The sequence below is a fragment of the Anabrus simplex genome, chromosome 1 (genome assembly GCF_040414725.1).
Source record: "Anabrus simplex isolate iqAnaSimp1 chromosome 1, ASM4041472v1, whole genome shotgun sequence".
NCBI classification, from domain to species: domain Eukaryota; kingdom Metazoa; phylum Arthropoda; class Insecta; order Orthoptera; family Tettigoniidae; genus Anabrus; species Anabrus simplex.
In genome coordinates, this window is record NC_090265.1 from 1,555,417,425 (window position 1) to 1,555,442,880 (window position 25,456).

Sequence of the window (25,456 nt, forward strand, 5' to 3'; positions counted from 1 at the left end):
TCACACTACCAACCACCACAGAAACACGAAAAAGTGATTACATCCCTTCATATAGGGTTGGCGTCAGGAAGGGCATCCCGCCGTAAAACAGGGTCAAATCCACATGTGCTACTCAGCACCAACGACCCCACAGATGTGGGAAAAAAGTGGTAGCAAAAGGAGAAGAAGAATCATTATTAAATTCCTTTTTGCTGGAATGCTCGGTACTCACAAGCTATTGTTCTTGTTCTTTTTCTAATTTGTTAAGTAATTTTCTATGGCTGATGTATAGCCTATAATTTTTCATTTGTAGTAATAATTTTAAACTGTGTTCTGCTTTTTAGTTTTCATCTTTTCCTTCTTGCTATTATTGTTACTATTGTTATTACCGTATTATTTGTTTGATATACTTAAAGTTTTAAATCCCATATGTCATAAAGGAACGTAATTGGCTCAGCCTGTGTACTTTCGTACAATCAAATAAATAAATAAATAAATAAATAAATAAATAAATAAATAAATAAATACGTAGTTAAGGTAGATAAGCTGTGGCTTGTGGTTGCGCTCACCGGGAATGAGGTTATTTATTTGAAGGTATATTCTATATCATTTACGTTGCTGTTGTTGTTGTTGTTGTTGTTGTTGTTGTTGTTGTTGTTGTTGTACTTTAATCTAAGATAGTAAATATCTAAGTCCTCACTCGTGATGAAACTCCCTCTCGCCAATTAGAGGCTAGTTATTATCACCGGAGGCCTCTTAAATTACTTTTCTTTTTTACAATTTGTTTTACGTCGCACCGACACAGATAGGTCTTATGGCGATGATGAGAGAGGAAAGGGCTAGGAGTGGGCAGGAAGTGACCGTGGCCTTAATTAAGGTACAGCCCCAGCATTTGTCTGGTGTGGAAATGGGAGACCTGTTAAATTTTAAATACTACTTCGTATTTTCAGAAATTCAGTGAACAGGGAAAGTCACACAACACTACAGCACTGTGCAAAATCATTGTTGCATTATGTCATACTACTTTTTGCTTAATGAATAACAGGAATTTTACTTTTTTAAATGTAAATACTGCCATTTCCAGCCAAGGAATTGTAAATTGTAGCTTATACGCTTATACCCTGTACTTTTGTAGATTGTAACACAAAAATTATAACGTGTCAGTTTTCTTTGAATAAATATATGAAAATTAAACTTACTGTTTATATCGAGCGCAGTATAAATCAAACCGGAATATCTTGAACAGGTCAGTTTTATTTTGTTGCGATTACAGAGTTTTATTTTAAATAATAATGTATCCCAATCAGCACTTCACTGAGAGCTTCATAATCAAAATCGAACGTCTATGCTTCCTCGCTTTTCTGCAAAGTTGTTCGCTCTCTCGCTTCACTGCGAGGTATGCTTGCCCGCCAGCTCGGCCGCTCTGGGCTACCCTCAGTGGGCGCCCAGCTGAGCACCTCTGGTGCAGAAGAAGCTACTCGGCGCCATTTTACTGGTTCTTTGTAGCTCTCCCTATATGTGCTAGCCTGAAGTGATTTCGGATAAATGTAAACGTTTCCTTCTCCATGTCACGTCTCCCTATATTTGTTAGCTTGAGTGATTTCTCAGATATTTTAACTTTTTTCATGGAGTAATATTAATACTTAGGCTGTGAACTTCTTTCATTCCGGTAGTTAGCGAAGTGAGTCGATCCTCAGTGATTTTTCGACATGGTACTCATAAAAAAACCAGGAACAACTTCCAATTATTAATGAAATCATTGACGTACTCCAAAAAAAATAATAATAATCAAGAATCCATTTTTCTTCAATGGTCCCTTGGGCACAAAACACATTTAGGATATATAATACAAAAGTGCTTCTAGCCCGTCTGGTGGCCATCATCGTTAAGGCGATGAAGTCTAAACGGTCTTACATCGTGGTTAGCCGGTTCGAGTCCCGTTGGTGGAAAAACGTTTCGCCACCAGAATGTTGACTGGCAGGGTAGGGGAGGTGGTGGTATACAATTTCTAATCACTAGATTGCGTGCCAAAAGCCTGGCTTAAATTCCCAACATCTCCGCAGTGCTTGTATGGAGTGAAGGCATATGAAGCTGTTAATGATGATTCGTCCGTCGGATAAGGTCATAAGGCCTTGAACAGACCCATTGGTGCTATTCGACAGGAGTAGGCTATGTGCCGGCACTGCGTTTCAGCTCTCACTTCAAACCCGGCCCCATAGAGGAATGGGAGAAGGGTTGGACATACATACATTACAAAAGCGCTTCAATTTAGGGCTTTATGTTATATCAATAACGTGGGCAAGACAAGCCATTGTTTTGCTGCCCAGTGGTTGAACAGTGCATCATTACATTCAAAATTCCTCTAAATGTAAATGAGAGTTCGGTGTCTGGATTAAAATTAAATTCCAAAGCAGCCGACGATATCCGATCACCACGGCTCAATATGGAATAAAGCCCCAATGGTAAATATTCATTCATTTATGTGTGTGAATCGTCATCTAAAATATATCATAGGTCATCCTAAAATATATCATAGGTAACGGCATTCCATTCGTTCACAAGGGAAAATTATTGTTCTTGGGGGAGATTTCATAAAGATTTTGCCTGTTTTGCCACATCATTTTCGCCAAACAATTATTTATTTATAACTTTACTAAATACTCTCCTTTTGGTTCCTTCTTCAAAATATGCCGCTTACATAAAAATATCCAGGCAAAACCATAAAAAAAAATGGAAATCGCTGTTTTGTGCAAGAAGTCGGTAACGGCGACTACCCCTCTGTAGATGGTGACGGATCAAATGTTGCTGAACTTCTAGCCAGAAGTTTAGCACATGATGATATCCTTATGCAAATTTATAGCAAAATGTTCACATCTGCGAAAGATGACATCATTTTCTCGACGAAAGTTGCCATTTTTAGTTAATTTGAAAGCCATTGGGCTTATACCCAGTACCTCAAAACTACACACTAGCGTCAACATATTAATTCTGAAGCTACTTCAATATCTTAAAAAATTCTTAAATTCTTTGGAATTAATGGTTTGCCTCCATATATTCTAATTCTAAAATTTGGAGCCATAGTTATGCTCCTTAGAAATCCGAACGTTTCACAACTGCTTATAAACGGAACCAGATTATGGTCTAACTGTGTGAAGTATTGCACCCATAAGGCGAACGCCATCAAAAGAGTACAGTGTGTACAAAAATTGTTTCGATTTGGAAATAATAAGTGGAGATAAAACTGGACATTTTCATTCAAGAGGCATCAATTTCCAATTCGCTTGGCATTTTGTATCACGATCAATAAACCTCAAGGGACGTGAAGGTCTCAATTTACCTCAGCCAGTTTTTAGCCGTGGCCAGTTAAATGTTGCAATGTCAAGCGAGCGATATTTTAAAGTTGCAGTAGTGCCGAAAAGTGACTGTACAATAAATGCAGCGAACAAGTGGCTGCGTGGTTTGGGTTACGTAGCTATCAGCTTGAATTCGGGAGATAGTGGGTGGGTACGAACCCCTCTGTCGGCAGCCCTGAAGATGGTTTGCTGTGGTTTCCATTTTCACACCAGGCAAATGCTGGGGCCGTACCTTAATTAAGGCCACGGTCACTTCCTTCCAACTTCCAGCCATTTCCTATCCTATCGTCGCCTTAACAGCAATCTGTGTCGGTGTGACGTAAAGAAAATTATAAAAAATAAAGTACAAGGAATGGCATATTATAAGGATATCCTTCAATAAATATTTGCCCTAATAACCGTCATGCTTTGACAGGTTTCAGCTAATAATAATAATAATAATAATAATAATAATAATAATAATAATAATAATAATAATAATAATAATAATAATAATAATAATAATAATAATAATAATAGCTGGTGCAGCCCTTGTAAGGCAGACCACCCAGCGAGGGTGAGCAGCGTCCAACGTATGTAGTGAACTGCGTGTTAGTATGGTGGAGGATAGTGTTGTTTGTGATATGTGACCTGCAAGAATGTTGGGGACAGCACAAATACCCTGCCCCCGAGCTAAGGGCACTAACAATTAACCGCTTACGATTATAATCCATCTACGCGGCCAGGAATTGAACCCGGAGCCCCCAGGACCGAGGGCCAAGACGCTAATCACTCAGCCATGGAACCAAGCAATATCGAAATATATAAGTGGCAATGTCAGCTTACAGTATACCAACGAAATCTTTGAAACTTAACGTATCTGTCTGTATGTATTGCTGTCCGTTTATAGCTCGAGAACCGCTGGACGGATTTTATGCTTTTTTTACTGTTACCTAGAGGATCTCCCAATCAATCAATCAATCAATCAATCAATCAATCAATCAATCAATCAATCAATCAATCAATCAATCAATCAATCAATCAATCAATCAATCAATCAATCAATCAATCAATCAACCAATCAATCAATCAATCACTACTGATCTGCGTTTAGGACAGTCGCCCAGGTCACAGATTCCCTATCTGTTGTTTTCCTGGCCTTTTCTTAATGATTTCAAAGAAATTGGAAATGTGTTGAACATCTCCCTTGGTAAGTTATTCCAGTCCCTAATTCCCCTTCCTATAAACGAATATTTGCCCCAATTTGTCTCCTTGAATTCCAACTTTATCTTCATATTGTAGGATTTCTGTGCAGTTTATAACCATTCATATTTCAATTTAGACCGGAAAATTTTACATTTACCTTGTCAGAAAATAAAGACCGATGTACGGGGTGAATTCGGACACTACTTATTGGTTTTTTTTTAGGAATACATATGTTGGCCTATATTTTTCCTTTGTAGGGTATTGTATAATTGCATATTATTAGGATGATAAACAATACAATTTAAGATTCCGTTCGTGAGTTAAGATGAAAATAACCTCAAAACCGCCAGAAATCGCCCCGTTTGACGATACATTATTTTATTGAATATTAGTCCTGTTAACAATATTACTTAACATTATTAAGCAAAAATTAAAAATTAAAAACAAAACTTTATACATTCACTTCTCCAATTTTCTTTCTGGTGGAGTCGTCTATGAAGCCCGTCTTTTGCAAAACATCGTATTCAGTGGTCACAAATTGTAATTGAGTTTAGTCGTTCTTGTCGTTGAAGATCGGTGGTAATTTTTAGCAGTTTTTTCTTTCTTCTTTCTCAGTTCGTTTATCCTCCAGGGCTGGTTTTTCCCTTGAACTCAGCGAGAGATCCCACCTCTACCGCCTCAAGTGCAGTGTCCTGGAGCGTGAGACTTTGGGTCAAAGGGATACAACTGGGAGGAGGACCAGTGCCTCGGCCAGGCGGCCTCACCTGCTATGGTGAACAGGTGCCTTGTGGGAGGATGGGAAGATTGGAAGGGATAGACAAGGAAGAGGGAAGGAAGCGGCCGTGGCCTTAAGTTAGGTACCATCCCGGCATTTTCCTGGACGAGAAGTGGGAAACCACGGAAAACCACTTCGAGGATGGCTGAGGAGGGAATCGAACACTCCTATACTCAGGTGACTTCCCGAGGCTGAGTGGACCCCGTTCCAGCCCTAGTACCACTTTTCTAATTTCGTGACAGAGCGGGAATCGAACAATTTAAGAACGCTTTATTGTTATCTTCTTTCAAGATCAAGTCAATGTTCTTGTTCTGTTGTAGCTTCTGCTTAATTGGTAATCCGGCACCTACCGTACTGCTCTTGCGCCTTTCAATTATTTTGCCAAGACCTTCATTTTTCGAAGAGTCGGTACTCATCTTCCTTCTTTCATTAGTAGACATCGAATTTGTATGCAAATGCGTATTTTGTTTGCCGATATGTAGACCTCCAAAACCGACTAGGAAGTGTGTTTGACGGTGAAATTAGACAAATTATTAAATTTAATAGTGCATATACGTGCATTTATTTGAGATTAGTGCATACATTTCAAATTTCTGATGTACCGTATGTTGCATGTTTTTTACGTATATTATGCATATTTTAACGTGTTTTACAAGTAGTCTTCAACAAAACGTAAAGTACACTGACTGACAGAGCAAATGCAACACCAAGAAGGAGTGGTTCGAAATGGATGAAAGTTGGGGAAAAAACAGAGACGGCACGGACGAATAATTGATGTTTATTTCAAACCGATATACAGGTTACACAATGCGCACGGCATCGACTCAGTAGGATGTAGGACCACCGCGAGCGGCGATGCACGCAGAAACACGTCGAGGTACAGAGTCAATAAGAGTGCGGAGGGTGTCCTGAGGGATGGTTCTCCATTCTCTGTCAACCATTTGCCACAGTTGGTCGTCCGTACGAGGCTGGGACAGAGTTTGCAAACGGCGTCCAATGAGATCCCACACGTGTTCGATTGGTGAGAGATCCGGAGAGTACGCTGGCCACGGAAGCATCTGTACACCTCGTAGAGCCTGTTGGGAGATGCGAGCAGTGTGTGGGCGGGCATTATCCTGCTGAAACAGAGCATTGGGCAGCCCCTGAAGGTACGGGAGTGCCACCGGCCGCAGCACATGCTGCACGTAGCGGTGGGCATTTAACGTGCCTTGAATACGCACTAGAGGTGACGTGGAATCATACGCAATAGCGCCCCAAACCATGATGCCGCGTTGTCTAGCGGTAGGGCGCTCCACAGTTACTGCCGGATTTGACCTTTCTCCACGCCGACGCCACACTCGTCTGCGGTGACTATCACTGACAGAACAGAAGCGTGACTCATCGGAGAACACGACGTTCCGCCATTCCCTCATCCAAGTCGCTCTAGCCCGGCACCATGCCAGGCGTGCACGTCTATGCTGTGGAGTCAATGGTAGTCTTCTGAGCGGACGCCGGGAGTGCAGGCCTCCTTCAACCAATCGACGGGAAATTGTTCTGGTCGATATTGGAACAGCCAGGGTGTCTTGCACATGCTGAAGAATGGCGGTTGACGTGGCGTGCGGGGCTGCCACCGCTTGGCGGCGGATGCGCCGATCCTCGCGTGCTGACGTCACTCGGGCTGCGCCTGGACCCCTCGCACGTGCCACATGTCCCTGCGCCAATCATCTTCGCCACAGGCGCTGCACCGTGGACACATCCCTATGGGTATCGGCTGCGATTTGACGAAGCGACCAACCTGCCCTTCTCAGCCCGATCACCATACCCCTTGTAAAGTCGTCTGTCTGCTGGAAATGCCTCCGTTGACGGCGGCCTGGCATTCTTAGCTATACACGTGTCCTGTGGCACACGACAACACGTTCTACAATGACTGTCGGCTGAGAAATCACGGTACGAAGTGGGCCATTCGCCAACCCCGTGTCCCATTTATCGTTCGCTACGTGCGCAGCACAGCGGCGCATTTCACATCATGAGCATACCTCAGTGACGTCAGTCTACCCTGCAATTGGCATAAAGTTCTGACCACTCCTTCTTGGTGTTGCATTTGCTCTGTCAGTCAGTGTAATTAATGTCGTGAACACTTTCGGCAATGAAACTGTTCAAAGGGAACTGGCGCTTATGATGACACACTTCCAAATCATACCAGAATCAATAAAGAAGCTAGAAACACGTGGATTCCGTCTTGGTGATTCGCTGGACATTATGCGGAACGTGAAGAGTGAGATGGAGGGTTCCATAGGAAACCTCGGACTCCGTCTGCAAACTAAATATTGTGATGTCCTTAAACGAAATCCGGGCTACGACATCACGATAGTTATAAACAAATATTTGGCTGGTACCGGTACCTACTCCTAATGGGGATCTACCAGAATTTCCCTGGCCTGGCTTTGGGTTGCATGTGGCTGAAGATGCTTGCTATGTGATGGTTGTGTCCTAAATGTAAGGATTGTGGAGTGTTGAAATGGTGGTTTTTAATAAAAAAAATTGTTTGAAACCTTTACATTCTGAACTCCAATACTGTTATCATAATGAGATTCATTACTTGTAAGTGGTATGTTCCGAGCTGTCAGTGGAGAGATGGCGCGGAATGACATCTGTAGGCGAATGTGTCTTTAAAAGTAGGAAAGATCACAATATGAATATAAAGCTAGAATTCAAGAGGACAAATTGGGGCACCTATGCGTTTATAGGAAGGGGAATTAGGGATTGGAATAACTTACCAAGGGAGATGTTCAATAAATTTCCAATTTCTTTGAAATCATTTAAGAAAAAGTTAGGAAAAGAACAGATAGGGAATCTGCCACCTGGGCGACTGCCCTAAATGCAGATCAGTTATTTTTTTTGTGTTAGTTGTTTTACGTCGCACCGACACAGATATGTCTTATGGCGACGATGGGATAGGAAAGGGCTAGGAGTGGGAAGCAAGCGGTCGTGGACACAATTAAGGTACAGCCCCAGCATTTGCCTGGTGTAAAAATGGGAAACCACGGAAAACCATCTTCAGGGCTGCCGACAGTGGGGTTCGAACCTACTATCTCCCGAATACTGGATACTGGCCGCACTTAAGCGAAAATGCAGATCAGTAGTGATTGATTGATAACTGTGTTTCTTCACGTTTGTGGATTTCTTTTACACGGTTTTCTTAAAACCTTACTTATTGATTTATCATGTGTATTAATTAACACACTGTGACTTACCTAGGAGAAGTGTACACTCGCTCCCGAATTCAAGTACTGCGTACTGCCCTGTCACATCCGTAGATGTAGAGAGATCATCCTCCGCATTGAAACTAGTTTTAAGTGACAAACGCCACAGATTTAACCCAGACAACTTGGAGAAGAGTGTTGTAATGTACCGTACTGCAAAGAAAATTATGAACAGGAAAATTAGGGTGTGCAGTGTAAAAGGAAAGAGGAATGTGTATTTAAGTGTTTTTCTTCACGTTTTGTGGATTTTTTACACGGTTTTTCTTAAAACCTTACTAAATTGATTTATTATGTGTATTAATTAACACACTGTGACTTCCCTAGAAGTGTGCATATTGTTTTAACAGTGAACACTGATAGATTGTCACGTCTCACAAACTATGCACGGATTGTTTGTACTAGTGGAACAGCCGCAGCTGTAAGTATTGTAATTATTTTGTTTTTCATTCAGTTGTTTATTCATAATCATGATTTAGTGTATTTGTGTGGGCGAGTCGCATACCGTATGTCTAGTGAAGGAATGTTACGTTTGTATTTCACACAAGTGTTTCATTGCATGAAAATATCTGCATAGGTACCGTACTTAAATGCATATTTCAATTTCACCACTTTTTCAGCATAGTTGCATGCTTATATTGGTAATTTATACAGCATATAAAACCAATGTCTATTCATTAGATTTGAGAGGGGTTGATTATCTCGTTGAAGAACACCATTCTAAATAAGGATAACAACTCGAGATGTCTATCTACAGTATATAACATAATTCGGGATATTTGACACGTACAGTTCAAATAGTATAATTCTCTCCTGGACTACATACAGTAACTCCGGATGTTTGACATGTACAGTTGAAATAGCATAATGTCCTGTCTCTCCTGTCAAGAGGTAGTAGCAGTCAGCAGGAAAGAGAATTGCAAGGAACTCCAGGTCGATGGTCAAGTGGTCAGTGTCCGTGGGAGCATTAAGGCAGTGAGGTGCAGAGAACACGCTATCGATCTCTCGACATACAGCTCCAAGGGGGAACGAACGCGCGAAGCAGAAAGCAGATCAGTCGAGGCGCCGCACCAAGGTGGAGATGGCGGACAGCAGGTTTATAACGCAGCCCCGCTGGAGGAACACGCCTCAAAGTGAGTGACACGCACTAACACGCACTGCATTCTCTCAGCATCAAAACCATTAACATTCCAGTAAAAATGTGAGTAAACTTGTGTATAGTACGTATAGAATATTGCAGCCCCGCTGGAGGAACACGCCTCAAAGTGAGTTGCAAGCACTGCACTCCCTTAGCCTTCATCCCTTAACATTCCAGTAAAAATGTGAGTAAACTTTTGTATAGTACGTAGAGAATATATTGCACCCTGGGTGTTTACCACGAGTAGGCAGTAGCAGAAGGAATGCACTTGTAGAACAGTACCGCCTGTCACTATTTCAATAATGCAAACATTACAACAATAGGCTGCTTTTTGTACGAAGGTTGCCCTTGTATTTTAGGTGCTCTCTAGCACAATAGATCTAATTGGTCGCAGTGCATGATCGTGCAATAACCTCCCCTTTGTAACCTAAGAAAGTATTTGAAAAAATAATTCACACTTAAAAGAGGATGAAACGAGAGTTAAATCTTCAAAACGAAATATCTTAATTCCTTTCAAACCATTAGGACTTACGAAATTAAAATTTAACATAGTCAAGCCCTAGCTAGGTGTCAAATACGACAGGGTCTTAAGCATTCCACAGCTTAGGGGATTAAAAGGCGGTTAAGACCCGAAGAAAAAAAAGAAATGTATTCCTCCAAACGCCTTTGATTTACGAAGTTTTAATTTCTCATTATTGTTGCGCTTTTATGTCCTAGATGGTAAGTGATGTATATTTAAAAAATTTCAACCCTTACGGTGTTTAAATGGGGGTTAGCTCGTTGCCAGACATCTATTCATTCCTTCGAAACCGTTTGAGGTAAGAAGTTGACGTATCATATGATTGTTGCTAATTTGTCTTATATTAAACAACAAACCATTTCAAAACATTTCATTCCCAATGGGGTTGGATGGGGGTTGGATCCATAAAAAGCATTTGACTTGTGAAGTTGAAATTTCACTTGAAGGTTGCACCGTTTAAGGGCCGGTTTCACAGTTCAAGCCGAAGTTTTAGTAAACCATAGATGCCGCTTAAGCAAGGCTTTTACGTTGTCTTTCTTAATTAAACTCGGCGAGTTGCTCAGCGGTGCTACTGTATTATTCGTTCTGGTTTTGACGTAACTCATGATCTGACCAAAGAGGATCTGACTTTACTGAGTTGAATATCTCCACAGAACCGTATGTTAGCAATTCTTGCGCATGCGCAGCGATTCAATTCTAGTCTATTTTGATTCATGGAAAATCATGTACTGTATTTTTTGTACTGTATAATTGTACATACCCAGGCCAACGATACATACCCAACCGAAGGTGATAAGGGTTCGTCTTCGTGCTGCGTTGTACTGTACGGGAGTAGTTTATATTGGTTACCAAAAAGATAAATATGAAAATTGTACACGTAAAAGCATCAAACTTCCGTTCGCAGGAAGTTTGCATTTTGTTAGATATCGTAAGACAGTGAAAACTTATGAATAAATAAATAATAATAATATAGGGTAAGAAAGTCCAATGGTGGAATAAAATAGTAAAATTAAGGCCAGGTGTGGTTTAGTATACAGATATTGTACTGAAATAGTAATAACAAAATTCACTCTTAAATGTCAAAATCTGAGGTTATGTTTTAAATGTGACATTATTATAGTTTCACCTAGCACAGAAGTCTAGGATTGAACTCAATTAGGAAGGACTTGTAGGCAAGTTTATAGACTAGACCACGTGTATTTCGAGACGCCGAGAGCAGCTTTCAGAAAGCTTGTTTTGACATTTTCCAGGCAGAGGTGGTCTCTTAGTCTGTCCAAGTTGTTTATATTCCATAGGTCAGGATAGGGATGACCGTGGCTTGAAATAAGGCCATGGTGATACAATAACACCCATGGTATCCCCTGCCTGTCTTAAGTGGCGACTAAAAGGGACCCCAGGAGCTCTCAACTTGAGAGCTTGGGTTGGCGACAATGGGGCCTGCAGCTGAGTTTTGGCATTGCTTTCACTTGATTCAGGCTCCTCACTTTCATCTATCCTATCCGACCACCCTTGGTCAACTCTTTTTCTTCTTGACCCTGACTGTATTAGGTTGAAAATTCTAGGGAGTCTTTAGTTTTCACTCCCTCCGTGGCCCTAGTCTTTCTTTGACCAATACCTTCATTTTTCAAAGTGCTGGATCCCTACATTTTCCCTTCGATTAGTGCTAATAGAGGATCGTTGTCCAGATGTACTTCCTCTTAAAACGGTAATCACCACCACAACTAAAATAAGGCCAGAGGCAGGAGTGAGTCTGGATTTATCTCTGATGTGAATAGCTTTTGTAGTTGCTGCTGCCTTTTCTGTACTGCGAATCCTAAAGGAAGTTTTGTAGACTACACTATAAAACCAAGATATCTGAAATTGACTGTATTTATTGAGAGTCCTTATTTTACAGTCTAAGGCTGATTTTCCTCCCTTCCTGGAAGTCATGTGCTCTGTCTTCTCCAAGATGACTGTCAAATCATTTATATTTGCCTATTGGTCTAGTGAGTCAGTTGCCTTTTGCATTTCTTTTTTATGTTCTGACACCACCACTAAGTCGTCTGCAATGATGTATATCTTCACTTCCTTAGCTTCTGTTCTTATTCTCTGTATGTCATGAGTGGCTGTGTTAAATAGGAGGGTACTAAAGGGCCTCACTGTAGCACACCGTATGTCAGAGAGACGTCCTTTGACATTGTTACGCTGTCTGAGTTTTGAACAGTGTTTATTTTCAACATGTTGAGTATCAAGACTGTGAACTTGTTTCTCTCAATCGGTTTCTAGTTTGGAGTAGAGGATGTTCCTGTTTAAGCTGCTGAATGCTTTGCAATAGTTAACGAACAGGGCGTGGAATTTGCTTAAAGTAAACTGATGGTTGTTTTCTATATAGTGTACAATATAAGGATTTTGATGGCCTGCAACATGCTTCTCCCTTTCCTGAAACCAAATTGTTCCTCGAGGGATTTTTGTTGTCTAGTTCTTTAGTGAGCCTCTGGCTAAATGGTTAGCATGCTGGCCGTTCGTTCAAAGATCCTGGGTTCCATTCCCGGTCAGGTCAAGGATTTTAACCTTCATTGGTAAATTCCTATGACTCGGGAGCTGAGTGTTGGTGCCTTCATCAGCATTTGAATTCATCCTGTGTAGGATCCCATTCTCACAGACTTGCAGGTTGCCTATACAGCGTCAACTCAAGACCTGTATCATGCCTTTTCAGGGGCCACATGCCATTATTATTATTATTATTATTATTATTATTATTATTATTATTATTATTATTATTATTATTATTATTATTTAGTGAGCTTCAGTGTGGTCAATCTTGTCAGCAGTTTCAGAAGACTGTTTTTAATAATAATAATAATAATAATAATAATAATAATAATAATAATAATAATAATGTATGCCATGCTGCTGGTATGTTCCCTGAATGCAGACATCGATTCATCAGGTCTGTAAAATCAGAAAGCAGAATTTGACTAGATGCTTTGAGATCTTCGTTGAAAATGCCGTTGGGGCCTGCCCCCTTCTTGTTTTTTAATTTTGATAATGTCTTGAACTTTTCCTTGTGAATGTTCTATTACTGAAGTGGACTGGCCTTGTTGAATTGGTATAAAAGGCTGTTGTGGATCCATTCTGATTTAATATTTTGGAGAAGTTTTCCTCCTGGTTGTCCATCTCCATCATTCTAGGTGTTTTGGTTCAAGAGCAGAGTTGTTTTATTTTGTTCGTTGTGTATTATGAGTTTATAATGTGCTAAGAGGCTTTCATCCAACCATGGGGAAGAGTTCTGCATGAATGCGCTTTCATATTTGGGTAGAGCATGCCCCCTCATGATGAAACTTGCTGTAACAGGACAGTTTCTTTATAGATGTCTCATCCAATGAGCAACATTATATAGATATTGATTCCCATAGAAGTTACCTGAAATATTTGTCCCCAATAAGTAAATTCATAATTCCAATATCAGTCACTACTGATCTGCATTTAGGGCAGTTGCCCAGGTGGCAGATTCCCTATCTGTTGTTTTCCTAGCCTTTTCTTAAATGATTGCAAATAAATTGGAAATTTATTGAACATCTCCCCGGGTAAGTTATTCCAACCTCTAACTCCCCTTACTAAAAATGGATATTTGCCCCAATTTGTCCTCTTGAACTGGTTAAAAAAAAATTATTCTTGCTAGGCCATTATTGCAATTATGAATTTACTCATTCTGGACAAATATTTCAGGTTCCCGATGGGAATAAATGTCATCTGATGGCCTAGCAGGCATCAGTTTTTGTAAATGAGTTTCTCATAGTGCATTGGCACTGCCAGTGGCTCCAAGAAGCCTACGCAGTGGCCTGTACGGTATGCATTAGCCATACGTCTTGGTAGGTGTCCTAGTTACCAATTGATGAGCCCAGATTGGCACGCTGGGGCGAAATGCTAGCAACCAGGAATGATTTAGCTGGAAAATTTATAATGTCCAATAATGGACTAATTATATTGGAACACTGAGTAACATATGGTGTGATTTGTAAGTGTCCTTTGTAAAACATCGGCAGATGCTGCCGCAGTTATGTGCAAAATGTCTTTTCATTTGTCTTGTTGACAAGCGAGAAATCTCTTATCATTTGGATCGGTTGTCATCTTCTGAAATCATTGTTGTCAACTGTACAGTTGAGATCCCTGGCTATAATCCTGTGCTTTGCAGTTGTCATCGTTAAGTTTCTTATGATGTCTTCAGTTGGTGTCAGGGTTCTGTATTGATACCCACTATTGTCAGCTTCTCTGTTTCCAGTATTATTGTTTCATCTTCTCAAAAGGTGCATAGGGTTCTCCCAATCAATTGTTTCTAGAAGATGGATATTCCTCTTACAGGTCTTCCTCTTAGCGCCTGTTGAGCAAAGATTTGTTCTGAGTAGAATCCTGGGATTTCTCTGTTGCTGATTGTGAAGGTTTCTGTTAGGATGTGTGCCTCTTGGCTCCTATTTAGCAAGGACCTGTTCTGGTTGTGAATATTTCCGTCAGGGTATGGATGTGTGTCTGTTCTGTAGCTGAGCCAAGCACAACATAACCTCAAAGCCAACAGTGGCACTTAGTATATTTGAACAGAAGACTTACAAAGGGCACTAGGAAAGTTTTGCAATACGCAAAAACAGTTGGCTGGACACCTCTGTTATGGTGAAGGATGAAAAAAGAGGTGAAAACCGGTCTAGAAGACAGCAAGGTGCGACCTTCACACCAGTTGTTACCAAGCAGTGGGATTAAAAGCAAGTTAAGATGTCAGTGTGGTCTACAGGTGAATGTCACGCAATTATCCACTACAGTTTTGCTTGTGGATTAACTGTTGACCAGTGCTTGGAGGAAATTACTCCTGTGCTGGGAAAAGACTGTCCACTTCGGACAACAATTTTCCGCTGCTACAAAGAGTTCCAGAGGGGAAATTTTGCGGTTGAAGATGATCCTTCGTTCTGGGCGACTGTCTGAATCTGTGACTGAGGAAAACATTGAAGCTGTGAGGAAAATGTTGCAAGAGAGGCGGTTGACATATCGGCAGGTAGAGACCCTCCACATCCCTGCACCAGCTATTCATTCAATTCTACATGACCATCTCCCCCCTGTGGGTGGGGGCGGTAGAATAACACCCACGGTATCCCCTGCCTGTCGTACGAGGCGACTAAAAGGGGCCCCAGGGGCTCTGAACTTTGGAGCGTGGGTTGGCGACCACGGGGCCCTCAGCTGAGTACTGGCATTGCTTCCACTTACTTGTGCCAGTCTCCTCACTTTCATCTATCCTATCCGACCTACCTTGGTCAACTCTTATTCTTTTCGGACCCCGGCGCTATTAGGTTTGCGAGTGCTAGGGAGTCTTTCATTTTCACGCCCTTCGTGGCCCTTGTCTTCCTTTGACCGATATCTTCATTTTTCGAAGTGTTGGATCCCTTCCATTTTTCCCTCTGATTAGTGTTATATAGAGGATGGTTGCCTGGTTGTACTTCCTCTTAAAACAATAATCACCACCACCACCACCACCATGACCATCTCCATGTTAGAAAGGTTTGTTCCCTTTGGGTGCCCCATTCACTTTCAGAGGAACAAAGGGCACATCGAGTGAAATGGTGCCGAGAAATGCTAAAACAGTTTGAAATGGGACTTTGCGTAACGTCAATAGCATTGTTACAGGTGACGAAACTTGGCTTTATTATTACGATGTCCCAACAAAATCCCAGAACAAGGTGTGGCTGTTTGAATATGAGGGTACTCCTGTGACTGTGCAAAAGTCAAGGTCAGTGAAGAAAAGGATGATTGCAGTGTTCTTTACTAAATGGGGCATCCTGACTCGGGTTGTGCTAGAAACACAAAGGACAGTTACTGCGAAGTGGTACAGTGAGACTTGTCTGCCTCAGATCATCCAGGCTCTCAAGCAGCTCCATCCAACAGCTCAACACTTTGCTCTTGCATCATGACAATGCTCCAGCACATCGTGCTAATGTAACAATGGATTTTCTTGCCAGATCAGGGTTGACTGTGCGTGATCACCCTCCATACAGTCCTGATCTTGCCCCATGTGACTTCGCACTCTTCCCAGAAGTGAAGATGCAGCTGAAAGGGCGGCGTTTTTCATCTGACGAGGAACTTTTGGCAGCATAGGATCAAGAGTGTGAAAATGTAACCGAAGAAGAGTGGCAGAGTTGGTTCAGTGACTGGTTTCGACGTATGGAGAAGTGTATTGAGTGTGGTGGAAATTATTTTGAAAAAGTCTAAAGCGTTCACTCACATTGCAAAACTTTCCTAGTGCCCTTTGTATAACAATTAAACATATTGCAAACCTGGTGATTCTATTTTGCATGTGTGTGAACTAGAGCTCTGATGACTTGAAATTTTGATGTTTAACCCTTCCTTCATGGGTAATGTGGAACTTTGTAAATCTCTCTCTCAAAAGAGCAGTGTGGTGTAAAACCATTTTTACAGCTTTGCATGCTATTTTGAGGCACCAGAGAAATATTCAACCGTATTAATTTATTATTTATAATTAATATTAATTTCTACTTAACAAATCTATTTTATGTTTAATTACATCGGTAATTTCTATAGCCCTTTTCTGCGCTGATGGCGGGCGGCCTACATGCTGTCAGGGAAAATAGGGTGCAGGGAGCCGACCAATCCAGCACGACGTAAGAGGTCGGTAAGGGAATGGAACAGAGAGCACTACAACAACATTGCTGGGATTGCGCGTGCATTTAAGTTGGGTAGCAATCTGCATAACCACAAAATCTTCATATGTTCTAGTTTGAGTATGGCATGTGGATGAGTTTTGTTCCATCTTGGATGTCGATAATACAAGTTAATAATACATATAAGTGCATTGTCAAGAGACCAAAAAGCAATTTGTTCAAACGTACCGAGTTACACAACACACTTTTTTTTACCTTGCCTCACTCCAGCTGGTGTATCCATGGTGTGGCACTCCGACACCCACAATCCTCGTCTAGTAACTTGTTCATTATTGGGTATTCACCCTCTGCGTAATACCTGAAGATTGATCTCCAATACATCTTTATCGAATCATGCAGTTCCTTTTGATTAGCTTGCACGGCGATTCAAATGTGATGGAACCAGATGACTGGATACTATCTTTGCCTTCCTTTACTACAATACGCTGAACGGTTTGCGTACCAATATGACAAGCTTCCGACACTTGTCTGTTGCTCTTTATACACACTGGCTAAATGACAACTATTTTCTACTTCTGTCTGAAAATATTAATGATCATTGTTGATTATTGTTCAACCTTGGCTCCTTATCTCCTTCCTGTTCACCATTGTAAGATATTTATTGCAATTATAACATTAACAACGCAAGTAGATACTAACGTCACATCTCGTGCAACATACACGGTAATCAAAGAACACAGTAAAAGATGCGGCAATAATTACTCACACGGATACAAAACAAATTCTAAAACAAACTTGTGATTTCTTTGTAATACCCACATGCACACAGCAAGATTACTCGGCAACACTGCAGTTTGTAGAGTGAAGTGAGTGCACCAAATTCCTCAGGCGACTGAGTGGTTATCAGGGACACCACTAGGTGCTCTTTTGTCCGATTGGGCAGTGGCATATTACCCGCATCCCACTTCCCCGGACAGCACATAGGCCGCCTGCTGTCGGTGTAGAAAGAAGCTCTAGTACAATCATTGCTGACTCGTTACTTGATTTCTATATCTGATAAAATTCTGTCATTCGATACAGGTAGATCTACATGAAAATTGATAGTCTAAACTTTCTTGGTCTCCTTTTCTGCATGTGAGCCAGAATTATTTGCTTTTCCTCATCACTAATAGTCTTCTGAAAACATGGTATTTTAAACCACAGCTTATCATTTGCACTGTCCGTCATAAAATCCGTATGTAGCTTAAGTTTCCGCTAAAGTCTGATTCGAAGCTTTAGCAAATACTATGAAACTGGGCCTAGATGTTCAGTAAGACAAGATTTCAAAACATTCCTCCCCTCAAGGTTTGAATGAGGGTTAAGACCTGAAAAGAAATATTAGTTCCTCCAAACTCATTTGATGTACTAAGTGGAAATTTCATGTTATGGTTGCTGTTTTATGTCCTACGTCTTAAACAGGAAATGGTTTTAAAACATTCTGCCACTCTATAGTTTAAGTGAATAGTAAGAGCTGAAAACAAATGTTCATTCCTTTGAAACCGTTTGATGTATGAAGTTAACTTTTGTGGTGTTGAGAACCAGACGTTTAGAAATTCTAACCTTAAATGCATTGAATAGGTGTTACATCTTGAAAATAAAAATTATTCATTCCTCCATAACAGTTTAACACATGAAGTAAATGGAATGGTGTATGGCTTTTAGCGCCGGGAGTGTCAGAGGACATGTTTGGCTCGCCGGGTGCAGGTCTCGAGATTTGACGCCCATAGGCGACCTGCACATCGTGATGAGGATGAGATGATGATGATGATGAAGACGACGCATACACCCAGCCCCAGTGCCAGCGAAATTAACCAATGATGGTTAAAAATCCTGACCCTGCCAGGAATTGAACCCTTGAATGCTTTGGCCACTGAGACATTTCTTGCTATGTGTCCTGGCAGTCAATGTGTTAAGCTACTGTGGACACCCATATGGTCATGCACCACTCTGATGTCGGTAATTTTTATCAGAGGGGAAACTTCCAATAAGTTCTGTGATGGTAGGACCTAGTTTAGAGAAATAATTTTAAAATTTGCCAGTTATGTAGGTGTTTTTATATTGGCTGTACTAGCTGATGTACCCGTGCTTCGCTACGGAATTCTGCATTGTATACAGAATTCTATGTTGAGTAGTGTACACCTTGTGAGCAAGATTGTATTATATTGCATAGCAACATTACCCTAGAAACGCAACGGGGAAGTCACCAAACGTCTTTTCTCATATGAAGACTGCGTTAGGGAATTTTCATTGTGATGGTAGGTCTGCTTGCCTACTCTGTCACAATCAGGTTGGGGAGTTATAATGGCAGACACTCACTCTCCACCTGCTTTTTTACATTCTCAGAAAGACTGCCTTAGTGGTTTTCCCAAGTGAAATGAACATAGGTCATTACAATGACGTCAGTAGGAATGGCGCGATTAAAAGCAATATGAAATACTCGATCAAATGAAAATCAACACATTTTCTCACTTTTAACGAACAGTACTACGCTGCCGATCTAACAGTCCAAAGTTCCAGAGCTAGAATGGCCAAGCCGCACAGCCTTGATCCGTGAACACTCTTAGTCTTTTTTCGTCGGGAAAGGGGGGGGGGGGGGGGTTGAATAGCGGGGAGTCCCAGGAGGACAAATCTATGCCCTTTTACTAATCTCTTTCCTAGGAGTACCCGATGAGTCGGAAAATCTCATTTCACTACACTGGTGGCGGAAAAATCTATCTGACTTGGAGGCAAAATTTTCCTCAAAGCCAGAGGAGAAAACCCCTCTTCACTGCTAATTTCGAACAAAATGAATGTAGAATTTAATAAAAGTGAAGAGGAAGACGCTTTTCTTCAGTAACGTCTCTTTTCAGGGTTGAATTTGTGAATAGCTGGAGTACGGATGAACCAGTGTGTTGCGTACCAGCAGTATCAGACAATGTATGAACCAGAGGAATGGCTGCTAAAGAAAAGTTTTTTTAACTCCCCAGCTCTTTCCCGCCAATATTGAGTCAGGCTGTTATACACGGTACGCAACAGTAATCCCATCTATCAGAGTTGAAGGCACGATAAGAGCCAAAGCACATCACAAAAAACAATGGTCAATGTAATGTTACTGTTGATCAATATTATGCGCTTTCCATATTGTAGGCCTTCGCATTTAGTTTTCTTCCGCCTCTGAAATACTACTCTTATCACAGTCGATACGGTAAAACTGAATAAAACATAAATGATCAGAAATTGTATTCTCTATAACTTTTGTTATGTAGTACTTTTCTATAGGAGCAATAACGAATGTATTTAAAAATTAAATTTTAGGCGCCTACACCTAAACTACCATTTCACCCAGGTTCAGTAAAATTGTTTATAGCTTAGACTACAGTTTTTTCTTCCCCGACTCTATATACCGATTTTCATTAAATTTTGTTCACCCATTTTCTTGTGGCTCAGCGTTGATGTGGACTTAGCAACAAAAATCGAAATTCATGAATATCAGTGTTATCATAGCCGGTACGGTAAAATTGTATAAGACATAAATGATCGGAAATTTAATTCTATGTAACTTTAGTTATGTAGTATTTATCGACAGGACCACTTAAAATATAAATATTTGAGAATTGAATTTTAGGCCTTCCCCTAAACTACCATTTCACTCAGCGTGAATAAAATGATTTATAGCCTAGATTGTAGTGGCTCATCCAGCGACTTTACCTACCGATTTTCATTAAATCTCTTCAGCCGTTTTCAAGTGATGCGTGTACATACATACAGACAGAAATTATGGAAAAGAAAAAAGTGCGTTTCCTTGTTACTGTGGACATGAACAATACAGAAATACCATTTTTTTCAAATTCTGAGCAATGTACAGACAAAACTCTTATTTTATATGTATAGATGGGAGGCAGTTTCTCCTTGCAATAGTTTCAGGTTCGCTTTACCTTGAGTGTGCTAGCAGTAAATGCACAGGGCATGGCCCATTGCTCAAGAAACTCCCTGTATGGCATATTAATGTTAAACATAAATCAGTCCTTGTTGACTTTAAGTCTAGTGTGAGCAGCATTTCTGTGAGATGTTAAGTTTGTCATCACCGGAACGTTTAAAAAGATATGTAAAGCCTAAAGCAATTAACTTATATAGCATAGTACATTGTTTAACTTTTCATACTATCTTACAAGGCATGAACTGAAATGGTGAATATCTCAGCTTGGTCCAAAGCATGCTTAAAATTATTTCAGCATGAGCTTAATCTGATTGCATGAACTACTAGAAGATCAGAGTATTTCCTTCAATGAATCTAGTACTTCTAAATATAATCCATACATCTGTCATTGTTGATTCACTTTACTCCACAGGAGCTGTCATCTGTAAGAAGTGTGCAGCCTCGGGTGATTCTGGTATTGCTTCCACATACTTGTTAATCTCCTACTGCCTGATCTCCCTTTGGCAACTCTTGTTCTCCTAGTTGAAGAGTGTTAGGTTTAGTTTCTTATTGTCCTGTATTACGTGACACATTCCTTCTTAGCCGATACCTTCATTCTGGGAGGTGCTAGAACTGTAGCTGTTCCTCTTTCGGTAACCTGGTTGTACTGTTCCTGACTCCTTTTTGCAAGTTTCTTTATATTGCACCGACACAGATTGGTCTTCTGGTGACAATGGGATAGGAGAGTACTAGGAGTGGGAAGCGACTGTGACCTTGATAAAGGTATGGGCCCAGCATTTGTGGGAAACCACGGGAAACCATCTTCAGGGCTGCCAGCAGTGGGGTTCGAATCCTGGGCATTATGTTACTTATATTAATAACGTGATTGTCTTCTATTTGCAATAAGTTCTGTGGTCTCCTTTAGTTTCATATTTCATCATTAAATCCTCATAAGCTGAGTCTAATCATTGAAGCCTTGGTTTCCCTCTACTTACCCTTCACGGCAGAGTCCATTATTCGGATCTATAGATCTACGGGGAAATCCAAACCAAAAAAGGTCATGCATTTGAATTTCCACATCTAAAATTACTTCTCCTTAGCGGGAAGCTAACAGATCATGTCAATGAGTACGTGCACTTGTGTTGAGAAACTTGTCTTATTACTAGACTAGGTTTCTCTAATAAGGAATGTTACAGAATAGAGAACGAAAATTTCGTACTTTTACCCAAGCCATGCTGTACTCAAGCCAGCCCCGTGCTGTAGTGGTAACATGTCTGTCTCTTGCATGGGGTCCCGTGTTCAATTCAGTTAAAGGATGCTGGAATGGGTTCACTCAGTCTTGTGAGAATCACTGAGGAGCTGTCTGGTACAAGAGATCTAGTCACAAAAGCCAAGCAATACAACAGAGTATGTTCTTATTCTGTCCATGTTTCACTTCAACATTTGCTGGAAGTTGGCTGAGAGCAACAGTAGTCTTGGCAAGCCAAGGCCTTGAGCTATCTCTGTGCCAGAGAAAAATTCTGGGGTTAAATTATGTCAGGATGGCTGTCGATAATCATCTTGGTCGGGGATTGGTTTGTTAATTTTCATACTCGCCATCTTCTCACACAAGTACAGGCTTTACTAAAAGAGAGAAATGCATAAGGTAACAATCTTTCAGTGTATAATATTTATGCAACATGTCCATTACATCTGTGTACATGGCATGAACTTGGTGTCTATTCTGTTTGTTAATGATACCAAAGCATGTTTGGCTCAATTAGGGTCAAGCAATTGATGTCAAGATATGTGGCCTTGCTTAACTTTACTGTCAGTTCTTTGCTAGATACTGGTTTAATACTTCAAAAAGATGGTTATCAGTCTGTACCAGGTTACGACAGGATGGTCCAGAGTTGACTCGCGTACGGTTGAAGTAGTGGTGTACGTGCTTCTATTTGGTGACAAACTGGAATTATATAGGGAACAATAAATGTGTGTGATGTCTTTACTATAGAACAACCTACACATGAACTGCCCATTTCCAAAACCATTAAGACCTTTGAAAAAATTTCTACAGGAACAGTGAAAACTGTCATTAGTTTCCTAATTCCCTTTCATATTTTTATTTTTTATTTTTGTAGGATTTTTTTTACTGCCCTCTGATCTACATACAGTGAAAATGAAAACCTACAACCTGTTTTCCAGTCATTGACCGGGTCAGGGATGTGATGAATGAAGCAGATATAGGCTATTAGTACGATGGGGTCGCCACTCCCAAAGTGATTTATTAATGAATGATAGATGCTATGAAATGAGAATGGAGAGTGTTGCTGGAATGAAAGATGACAGGGAAAACCGGAGTACCCGGAGAAAAACCTGTCCCGCCTCCGCTTTGTCCAGCACAAATCTCACATGGAGTGACCGCGATTTGAACCACGGTATCCAGCGGTGAGAGGCTGACGCGCTGCCGTCTGAGCCACGGAGGCTCACATCTACATACAGTATAACACAGAAATCATATTTTGATTGTTTATTTGTAATTATTTTATGTTGACTTGATGGTGTTTGTTTCTGTAGGTAGGACTTAATGGGCTTTGGAACTGTATTTGACTATTCAAGGTGGCAAACATAAAGGGATGATAATAATAATATAAATTGATTGCCACATTATATGAGAATCAATTCTTCACTAGAAAATATGTGGATCATAATAATAATGAACCAGCTTCAGTTTCCCAGGAGCGGAGATTGAGCGCTCTCCATTTATTTTTGTCCGTGTAGGTCTCTTCTTCCTTAACCTGCTGCAAATCCAAAGCTCATGCAGCCACATTATATGAGAATCAATTCTTCACTAGAAAATATGTGGATCATAATAATAATGAACCAGCTTCAGTTTCCCAGGAGCGGAGATTGAGCGCTCTCCATTTATTTTTGTCCGTGTAGGTCTCTTCTTCCTTAACCTGCTGCAAATCCAAAGCTCATGCAGCTAGATCATCTATAATCTGATCAATCCATCTCTTCCCTAGTTGACCCTAGAGTTTTTTTCACAAGCCACCTTTGAGATGTTCTTTGTGGGTCCATTTTTTTGGAGATGACTAAACCATTTCAGACCAGCTTCAACACAGATCTCCTTAAGGTTTTTTTTTTCACTTGTACAAGATAGTGTATCGTCACTTTTGTCCTTTCATTGTTTTCTGAATCATAGTTCTTGAGAATCTCATTTCCACTGCTTGTAGTTAGCTGATATTTCTATTGGTATGGATGCAAGTTTCTAGACTGTATGTGGTAACTAGTACAAAGAAGCTGTTGTAGAGTATTAATTTTGATCTTTGTGGAACTTGCTTATTCCAAATTACTAGGTAGAATCAAATATAAACTTATTATTTTTTACAATTTTATTGAATCCACCAAAAAGTACACTAAGCACCTTCTTATTCTACATAGTCTCCTGAATTTGAGACATGCTTTTGCCACCGAATTGGCAACTTTTTTATGCCGCCTTAAAAAAAGGTGTGTGCAGCCAGTTACGCACGTACTCCTCTACCACAGCATCATCATGAAATCTCTTTCCTCTGTTCTTCTTTCGGTGGTCCAAACAAGTGGTAGTCACAAGCTGACAAGTCTGGACTGTAAGGAGGATGTTCCAGAGGTGTCCATTTCATTTCTTCCAGTTTTTCCCATGTTAGAACAGCAGTGTGTGGCCTTGCATTGTTGTGCAGAACATTATCTCAGATAGGTTTCCGGCAAAGTTTGTTGCGATATGTCGCTTTTGTCCCGACCAAAAGACTGTAGTAATAGGCTGCATTCACTGTCCTTCATTCATGCAAGAAATCCACAAGCAAAATGCCCGCATAGTCCCAAAAAACAGTTGCAAGTACCTTTCCAGCAGAAAGGCATGTTTTGGCCTTGCCTGGGCCAGCTGCACCTCATTCCCACCACTCCATGCTTGCTTGTTTTGACTCCGGGGTATAATAAACCCAAGTTTCATCAGAAGTCACAATGCAACGTAAAATATCATATCCTTCCTTCTTGCAGCAATTCAGATGCCTCCGACAAACATCCTGGTGGAATTCTTTTTTGTTCCTGGGTGAGGAGATGAGGAGCCCACAGGGCAGACAATTTCCGAAGGTGGAGTTCATTATTGACAATGGTTTGAACACTTCCTAAGCTTATTCCTATGAGTGAAGCAATTTCAGAAACGTTTATTCGCCTATCTTCTTCAATAAGGTCACGTACAGCACGAATGTTGTCTGCAGTGATGCTTGTCCTCGGTCATCTCTGGTGGGGCTCGTTTTCAACTTCTTCCCATCCTGCCAAAAATTGTTTGTGCCATTCATACGCTTGGGTCTTTGAAAGAGTTGCATCCTCAAACTGTGCACGGAGCCTTCTCAAAATGTCTGCCACGGACCTACTACACTACATGGCGCGTCCCAGGTGGCGGATAGGGGGGTCCTAACTGGCTTGCCGGCGGACTTGAGCGAAATAAAATAGGTCTCATAGACCAAACACACAACCCCCTGTGGGTGGGGGATGCAGATGAAGAATACACCCACGGTATCCCCTGCCTGTCATAAGAGGCAACTAAAAGTGGTGACCAAGGGATGATCGAATTAGAACTCTGAGACTACTTGTAATTAGCACCATGCGGGGAACACCATGGGTCGACTTAAGCATAGTACCACTATGTTAGGTACACAATAGGTTTGTGATTAGTAG

At 40.9% G+C, this 25,456-nt stretch overlaps 1 protein-coding gene across 5 annotated transcripts in view; it reads left to right on the forward strand.

The window, feature by feature from the left end:
• Positions 1-25,456, forward strand: part of LOC136880403 (calcyphosin-like protein) — a 289,044-nt gene that overhangs the window by 134,985 nt on the left and 128,603 nt on the right. Inside the window, exon 1 of one of the 5 annotated variants that reach the window (XM_067153298.2) lies at positions 9,425-9,664. The exons of 2 other annotated variants lie outside the window; for them this stretch is intronic. In XM_067153298.2, coding sequence (XP_067009399.1) covers positions 9,613-9,664 — 52 coding nt within the window. In that variant the 5' untranslated portion in view covers positions 9,425-9,612. Of the gene's footprint in view, positions 1-9,424; positions 9,733-9,763; positions 9,797-25,456 lie in introns of those variants that run through there. 2 more of the 5 variants (XM_067153300.2, XM_067153299.2) reach the window with 2 other exon arrangements.